This window comes from Notolepis coatsorum (assembly GCF_963971535.1).
Source record: "Notolepis coatsorum genome assembly, chromosome: 15".
NCBI lineage: Eukaryota > Metazoa > Chordata > Actinopteri > Aulopiformes > Paralepididae > Notolepis > Notolepis coatsorum.
In genome coordinates this window covers 3,882,551-3,891,957 of record NC_140179.1, presented here as the reverse complement: position 1 = coordinate 3,891,957, position 9,407 = coordinate 3,882,551, and the positions used below count along the sequence as shown (strand labels likewise).

The window sequence follows — 9,407 nt, the reverse complement described above, 5'->3', positions numbered from 1 at the left end:
CAGGTCGGCACCTTGCATGGTTGCCTGCGCTGTCGGTGTGTGAATGGATGAATGTGAGGAATAAAAGCGCTATATAAATGTACCATGTACCGGTACCTGTGGGCAGGGGGTAGCTGGGGGGGGGGGGGGGGGGGGGGGGGGAGGGTAGCTTAGGATGATTCCAAGGGCCCAGCACTGGGGGGGGCCCACATTTTTTTATTTTTTTTTACTAGACATCACAGACATCACAGGTGTATTATTGATGCTCTCATTGATACTATGTTTGTTTCTGAAGTGTGTGTGTGTGTGTGTGTGTGTGTGTGTGTGTGTGTGTGTGTGTGTGTGTGTGTGTGTGTGTGTGTGTGTGTGTGTGTGTGTGTGTGTGTGTGTGTGTGTGATATATAGAGAGAGGGGGGGGGCTTTGGTAGACTATTGCATTGGTCCATTCATTGAAGATGAACGCAATGCGACATCCTTTACTAGGCTCACCCACCAACAGTGCAGGTGCTGAACTGCTGATCCGAACCATATTATGCGTTTTCATCAATAAAAAAATGGCCAAAAAAATTTCCTGGGGGCCTACAAATACATTCTTTCATGGGGCCCAGAATCTGGAGCTACACCCCTGCCTGTGGGTGAAAGCGCTATATAAATGTACCATGATGTACCGGTACCTGTGGGTCTGCCAGGCGGCTCAGGTCGGGGTAGAGGTAGAACTTGATGCCGATGGCGGCACCAGGCAGCGTGAGCCCTCTGATGAGCAGCACCACCAGCATCACGTAGGGGAACGTCGCAGTGAAGTACACCACCTGCGGAAACACACGGAAGGAATTGCCATGACGAAATATAACGTATACAGACATCCATAAATAATGTATACTACAGACACTGGTCAGCTCTCCATTCCCCCGAACCAGACGGCTGCGGACGTTTGGGGGACAGAGCTTTCAGCGTTCAGCAGCTCCCACTCTCTGGAACTCCCTCCCCGCCGAACTCCATTCAAAAGTAAAACCCAACTCTTCAACTTGACCTTTAACCCCTAATTTCTCACTTTGTCTGTTGCGTCTGTCCACTATGTTTGTTACTTTTGTTATTTCCCCCCCCTATGTAAAGCGACCTTGGGTCTTCTGAAAGGCGCTATTGTACGCACACAGCAAATATGTGTGATGTGCAGAGGAGGCAGCATACGGTGTTGAAAGATTAAGGACGGAGTTCTGAGCCTCCCATTCCTGTAATGTTGCAGTGAATCATAACTGATAGGAATTCATCCGTGCAGTGTTTAAACGCTACTCTGCCGTTAGTGGAGAAAACTGGTGGGTGACGTCACACGGCGCCACACAGAGGATCATTTGTTCCCCTGCCCCCCTTCCCCCCACAATAGATTTTGTTTTAAATTTAGAGTTCCTTGGTGGTTTGTGTTCCCACAGTATGTCCTGCACACCAAACATGTCACCAGTCAACATGGCTTTTAAAATGTCTCGACCACTTGACCAATGCCTCCTCTGCACAGCTTTTAGAGTCCATGAGTATGAGGTTAAAGGTCAACAGAGTGACTTGTCACCCTTGGTTATCCGGATAGGCCCGTCAGAGAGGACGGATCAATCATGGGAGAAGACGTGGGGGCAAAGGTCTCCGGCTCTGGAGCTACATGGCCGCGCCACCCACCCTGGCACCCCCCCCCCACCCTTGGTTTTGATGCTCAGCCTTCTACCTATACCACCAGTGTTGGAGCGGGACGTCCCAGAGACACACACCTTTCCTGTAGATTTGACCCCCTTCCAGATGCAGAAGTAGACCATGACCCAGGCGATAAACAGACACAACGCTAGGTCCCAGTTCAGAGAACCCATCTGGTCGAGACCCGGAGATATCCTCAGAGCCCTCCTCTAGAGAGAGAGAGAGAGAGAGAGAGAGAGAGAGAGAGAGACATTCAGAGAGAGAGAGAGACATTCAGAGAGAGAGCGAGAGAGAGAGAGGAGAGAGAGAGAGAGAGAGAGAGAGAAGAGAGAGACATTCAGAGAGAGAGAGAGATAGAGAGAGACATTCAGAGAGAGAGAGACATTCAGAGAGAGAGCGAGAGAGAGGAGAGAGAGAGAGAAGAGACATTCAGTTAGAGAGAGAGATAGAGAGAGACATTCAGAGAGAGAGAGAGACATTCAGAGAGAGAGCGAGAGAGAGAGAGAGAGAGAGAGAGAGAGAGAGAGAGAGAGAGACATTCAGAGAGAGAGAGAGAGACATCAGAGAGAGAAAGAGAGAGAGAGAGAGAGAGAGAGACATTCAAGAGAGAGAGAGATAGAGAGAGACATTCAGAGAGAGAGAGAGAGACATTCAGAGAGAGAGAGAGAGCGGAGAGAGAGAGAGAGAGAGAGAGAGAGAGAGAGAGAGAGAGAGAGAGAGAGAGAGAGAGAGAGAGAGAGAGAGAAAAAAAAAACATTAATACAAGTTTTTCTTCACTCACTAATACTCAAAAATAACATTTTGTGAGACAAAGTCTCTGGTTGGTAGATATATACTGAATAGTGCCACCATGAGGCAGGCCTCCTTGCTAAATCTATTTGTCAAGTTACTTGTGAGAGTGCGTTCACAAGTAACAAATCACGTCCTCTTTATCATGCGTTTTTCCAAAACTTTATTGGATCTAGTCTAGTGGTCACATGGTTTGACCTAATAAAGCATATTTAAACGAGAGAGAGAGAGAGAGAGAGAGAGAGAGAGAGAGAGAGAGAGAGAGAGAGAGAGAGAGGACAGGGTAAATGCCCCAGGTAGCGCCACGTCATCACATTCATATTCATTTATTATTTTATAATTACAGACGGTACTTAATTGAATTGTGGTTATATGGGGATGGTATGACAGTTTAATGGTGGTGATAAACGAATACGGCAGTATTTAAACTCACTCCCAGAACTCGATGACTGGAGACGTGGCGTTCGGATTAATTGTAAAGTTGGCTGAGTCGTTTCTCCTCACAAACTCCAGACAATTTCTGAAAGAAAGAAAAATCGAGACATTATGTCAGATGGCTCCGCCTCCCATTGCTCCTGAACCCTCTCAGCCTTTTGCAGCAGGAGGCAATTCCACTATGAATTGAAAATGGGGGACCCTGATGTAAACAAGACGAAAGTCTTTCTCTGGTCTGCATCCCCTTAACAATTGTGTGTATTGAGCCGTACTGTATTGTACCCATTCTGCAATCTGTTAATAAAGTTTTCAATCAATCAATCAATCAAGTCTTGCTTAAGTACAGTACATTCAATATCAAATACTTTCTCTACTTAACTTAGGTAGAATCTTGAATGGAGGACATAAAGTTTTCATTCATTCATTCAGAATTTACCATTTAAAACTCTTCAAAACCCACCTCTTCAACTTGGCCTTTAACCCCTAATTTCCCACTTTGAATGTTACGTCTGTCCACCATGTTTGTTATTTTTGTTTGCCCCCCCCCCCCCCCCCTATGCGCTATATAAAACGAAGTTATTATTATTATAAAATTTTACTTCAAGTTGACGTAAATTCACGATACCTCTGCAAATACAGAATCAGAGAACTTGACTTCAAAAGAAAGAAAACCGGGCTCTACTGAACGATATAGACGTGTACTAATTAGTCTGGCGTCTTCGGACAAAAACTATTTGAGATATATACTGTAACACATTTTTTTTCCATTAGAGAGATCTAATATATTTCTGTGTGCAAAAAAAAGGTGTGTAAACAACAAGACAGACAATTGAATGACATTGATTTGAAAAAATTTAAATAGAACACGCACATCCAAAATAGATAATATAATAATAAGTCCGAACACTGAATAATAACGATGATGCTCCCTCCCGGTGGATGTAATGAACCAGTGTTTGGGCTACAGGTGTCAGTGAGCAGGCCAGGGGGGTTGCACTGTTCACCTGTGTTCCAGGTGTTGTTGCAGGAGGCCCAGGGGAGGTCCCAGGAGAAGGAGAAGGAGAGGTAGAAGATGCCCCAGGCCAACACGATGATGTAGTAGAAGTTCAGCAGCATCACAATCACCTGCGTGCCGTAACCCAGACCTGTTGTGTTGACGACACGACACGTGACGACAGAGACGGAGGAGCAGCTCAGAGTGTGAAGCAGGGAATCTTTTAGAGATATTCATCAGTTGGCATAATAACCTATTAACCTTTAATGCATCAAAGGTGGAATGCTGACTGTATAGGGCCATGGTCAGGTACCGGATGACATAATAACACACACACACACACACACACACACACACACACACACACACACACACACACACACACACACACACACACACACACACACACACACACACACACACACACACACACACACACATACATACATACATACATACATACATACATACATACATACATACATACATACATACATACATACATACATACATACATACATACATACATACATACATACATACATACATACATACATACATACATACATACATACATACATACATACATACATACATACATACATACATACATACATACATACATACATACATACATACATACATACATACATACATACATACATACATATATGATATATTATAGAGCCGTGCCTTTGGGAATTACAGCACTGAGCCAGCGGATGGCATCATACTCACACCCCCAGTAGATATGCATCAAGAGCAAGCAAGCATGCCAGGGATTGGCATTTGTTATTATTATACCCCCCCCCACACACACATATACACACACACACACACACACACACGCACGCACACAAATTTAGAACAGCAAAACAGTTATTCTCTCTGAAACACCATCATCAGTGAAAAGCCCAGAGCTCTAATAGGCTGATAAATGTGCACGTTGGTTAGATGGCAACTTATTCTCATTGTACTGTTCTTGTGCTGTCTGGCGATGTGCTGTATGGTGACAATACATTTGAATCTAATCTAAGCTAAAGGTCATGCCTCCAAGACGAGTTAAACCATAAAGAAAACACGTTTCTGAGTGGAGGAGATCTTTAGAAGACTGGTATACAGTATTACATTACTGTTACATTAATGTACATAAAACAGTACTGTGTCTTGATGAATTGAAAATGGGGGACCCTGATGTAAACAAGACGAAAGTCTTTCTCTGGTCTGTTTGTATTGAGCCGTACTGTACTGTACCCATTCTGCAATCTGTTAATAAAGTTTTCAATCAATCAATCAATCAATCAATCAATCAAAATCAATCAATCAATCAATCAATCAATCAATCATATACAGTCAGTACCTTCGAATAGAGGGCTGATCTTCCTCCAGCAGGTGATTCCCCCCTGGCTGGTGAATTGCCCCAGTGCGGTCTCCAGGAAGAACACAGGAACCCCGCAGGTGAAGAGGAAGATCGTGTACGGGATGAGGAAGGCACCTGGACATTAAAGGCCCAATCAGCAATCCAAACGTGAACAAAATGGGGTAGCACCCTATCACACACACACGCGCGTGCGCGCACACGCACACACACACACACTTAAATAGCAATAGAGTCATGTGTTTTTTATTCTCTTGATACAAGGACTAACACCAGACAACAGGTGAATATGAGTTTTTTATTGTATATTTTACTGTATTTTGTATATTTGTAAAGCCTTGTGAAGGATTTGGGGTGCTTTTTCAATGTATGTGATGTATAGATTGGGGGGAGAGGATCACAGCTAAAACGGTGATCGAAATGTGCATGGAAGACAGTGATAGAACGGTGACCAGGGGATTGAATACACTGCCAGCGAGGGTGTTTGTTGACATTCCTTGTAAGAACATCTGAGTTTAGAGTGTACTGTCTCCCAGGGCAGGAGGGAGAGAGGTTCATCTTAATGAAAGTTTAATGTGTGAAAGGTTAGCAGTTGTCATGACAACGCGGCACATGACAACCAGAAAGGGGTGGGCTATCGTTGATAAGTCGAACGGTGTTTCCGGGTGTAAGGCAGACTAGAATCTGACCGAGAGCGAGTAGGACTGAGATCACACAGAGGACACTCTCTCCTCTCATTGAGAGGGGGGGGGGGGAGGAAGAATGCCACATCGGCATTAGCTTCGGCTACCACGAGGATGGTCTCGGCTAACGAACAGGCCTGACCACTATTGGACTGAATAACAAAAGGACGATAGACGAACACACCGAAAGATCATTAGAATAGACTCTTCAAGGACGATACAATTTGATAACATCTGATAACATCTGATTATGAGGTTCTGTTTATAGCAATAAAACAACGCTTTTCCTCATAAGGTATCTCACGGTGTCGAAGTGTCGGATTCTTACGGAGGTGGAGAATTATTATGGTTTATGGATTGCACTAACGGGGGAGATAAGGACCACCCGCATTTCATTGTATACCTGTATGCCGTGACAATTAAAACTCTTGACTTGACTTGACTTGAAGGATCTTATCAACCGGTATCGGAGACGTCAGGACCATTAAAAGTACACAACGCAGAGGAATTGGATGGAGGGCCAAACAGACAAAGACGTGATACTGGCCAGTTTGATCAGGATCTTACACTTGTTTACATTGGTTATGTTGCTAAAACATGGGAGTAAAATAGATAATATAATCTGATTTATGACGGGTTAAGAAAGGTCTTAAGGTTTTTTAATCGTGAACATTTTCATGTAGAATAAATGTCTATTTTGTCTCTATCACCGATTAATATAAAACAATAGTGATTCTACCTATAAGCAGTTCATGAATGTTTTAATCTGCATATTATATTAAACTATATTTACATTATATACTATTATATTATGGTACTATTATATTGTATATATCATGTACTATATATCTCATATCACATTATATATGTTGTATACACTATTATATACTATATACTATTATATACTTAACTGCAGGTATATATACTATACTGTAATGTGTACTATATGTATGTAGTCTTCAGGGGTAGGGCCCGACAAGCCTAGTGCTTCAGCCCTAGCCCTTTTCGGATAATTGGACAATGCTGCAATAGCAGCTGGTAAAACTTTGCAGATTTATGGAATGACCATTGTTATGTGTCAAACACCTGAAATAAAAAATGACTGGACTGGACTGGACTGGACATTTGTTGTTCTTGGCTGTTGTGGAAAGTAGGTCAAAACAGTGCAAAAATGCAACAGCAATATCACCTATAGATGTCACCAAAACAAACTGTTGATTACCCCTTTAAGAATGCTAGGTAAGTTAAGTAAATGATTGACAGTTGCACTCTGTTGGTGAGAAGGTGTCGTAACTAAGAGCATGGAACCTTTTTCTTCTTGTCAACTGGCCACGTGGGATGGATTCAAAATTTCACCGGACAATAAAATGTTTAGCTACCAAAGTAGTAGGACAGACTGACTGAACAAAGTGGCCAGTTGAATTGACAGACCTAACCATCTGCAGCCAATATATACCTGTGTGTATATATATATATATATATATATATATATATATATAAGAGCATGAATATATATATACAGTAATCATTTCAAGCACTGGATATGGTCCTGAACATGAAGCAAATACAGTGTTAAATGATGGAATCTAACACCAAACATGAGCCAATCCACTTTAGAGAGCGAAGGACTGCAAGGAACTATTCAGACCTTTACAGAAAACCTGTCACGACACATTTCAATTTAGGATAGTTCCCATTTTCTGACCCCTAGCCCTAGTTCTGGCTTGTCTATTGATTGTGCTGAGAAAGGACTGATCAACGTCATCACTGGTAAGTAAGAGATATAGAGCTAGGGGTCCAAAAATAAAAGAACTATCCTTTTAAACTGAAGGGACGGACATGTCAGTGGGGGACTAACTGCTGAAAGTGCCTGCAACCAACGAAGCAACAACAGCTGTGTGACCTCGCTGACCCCAGAGGTCGTGACCTCACGACCACCCCACTGAGAGTCCGGAGACAGAGAGGGACATGTCTGATATAGCACCTACACAAGCACGCACCCCCTACCCCCACCCCAAAAACACATTCAGGTCCAGCTTTTCCGGACATTCACTAAAGGAATAGTTTGTATATTTGGACATTAAGTGGGATGGAATACTTCTTTTGTGGATGATTACAACGTTTGCCTGCATGTTATTAAGTGTGCATTAACACTTTTCATTGTCTCGTGAAAGCATTTGTCTGAAGCTGCCTGTTTTCACCGGGTTAGAACTCTGACCACGGAAGGTTAAGCTAATGGCACTGCATCAACTATACTATTGCAAGTATTTCACACCACTGTCAGAAAATGTGAACTATCCCTTTAAACCTAGTTGAAATGATGAGATATACCCGTGGTGATTTAGAAAAATGCCTCCAAAGTCCTAAGCATGCTAAGTATATCATTTGAATATAATTTTGCTACTGCCCTTGAGCAAGGCACTAGCATTGGAGCTGGAGTCGGTCCCCAGACACGGGACTGTGGTTGCCCACTGCTCCTAAATAGTTAGGATGCCTCCCCACCTCCCAGACTCCCCGACCTCCCCCTCACCTCCTCCATTCTTGTAGCAGAGGTAGGGGAAGCGCCACATGTTCCCCAGGCCGATGATGGAGCCGGCCACCGACAGGATGAACTCCACCTTGTTGCTCCACTGGCCCCGCTCCTCCATCTTCTCCTCGGACGGAGGGAGCAGCTCCTTGGGTCGGCCGCTGCCATTAGAGAGGCCTGCCTTGGGAGCGTCTCCTGCGGGACCTGGACACCAACAACACACCTGGTCTCTAGTCATTCAGACAACAACAACAACAACAACCCCATCCTAGAAAGCACTGGTTCTCAAAGTTTGGGGTCCACTATTCACAATTATTTAATTAACTAAAAAAACAGTGCCAAAGGGCTTGTACAAAGTTCCACTCCCATCTCATTGTCCATAAACAATATGAATGAAATACATGTAAACATGGTCTACAAAATAAACTACAAAACAGGATCAGAGACATAAGGCAGACACTATAGCAAAAACATGGAAGATTGACACGAGTCAATAAGAAGAACAAAATCATTATCATTTATTAATATTTTAGATTCTTCTTTAGGGTAGTACTTATTTTTGTTGCAGAAGACCATGAAGTTAAATTTTTTGACATTTAGAGTAAGCTTGTTGCATTGAAACCAGTTAGAGACCATTTCAAGTTCCTCATTCACGCATACAATCAGGGACTGTCAAGATGAGTAGCTATGAGATTGGTGTCATCCGCGAATAATGATGGAAGTAGAGTATTACAAGACATAGCCAAATCATTAATGTAAATAAAAATAATAAAGGGCCCAGAATAGAATCCTTGATTTAACAGATGAGCATCCATTGGATGACACAAACTGCTCTCTGTTGTCTAAGTAGTTAGTAAACCACTTGAGGGCAATATCCTGAACACCATATCTATTGAGTTTAGAGATGAGAATGTTGTGGTTGACAGTATCAAAAGCTTTGCTCAG

General features: G+C 43.0%; 1 protein-coding gene across 1 annotated transcript in view; it reads right to left on the bottom strand.

Annotated features, from left to right (window-relative positions):
* LOC311241386 (sodium- and chloride-dependent GABA transporter 2-like) overlaps positions 1-8,640 on the bottom strand; it is a gene marked incomplete at its 3' end in the record, with an annotated part of 24,511 nt that extends 15,871 nt beyond the window's left edge. Inside the window, 6 exon segments of the mRNA XM_084330192.1 lie at positions 654-788; positions 1,734-1,865; positions 2,884-2,965; positions 3,878-4,025; positions 5,235-5,369; positions 8,466-8,640. Of these exon segments, the coding sequence (XP_084186318.1) occupies positions 654-788; positions 1,734-1,865; positions 2,884-2,965; positions 3,878-4,025; positions 5,235-5,369; positions 8,466-8,583 (750 nt within the window). The 5' untranslated portion in view covers positions 8,584-8,640.
* Between the last annotated feature and the right edge of the window lie 767 nt (positions 8,641-9,407).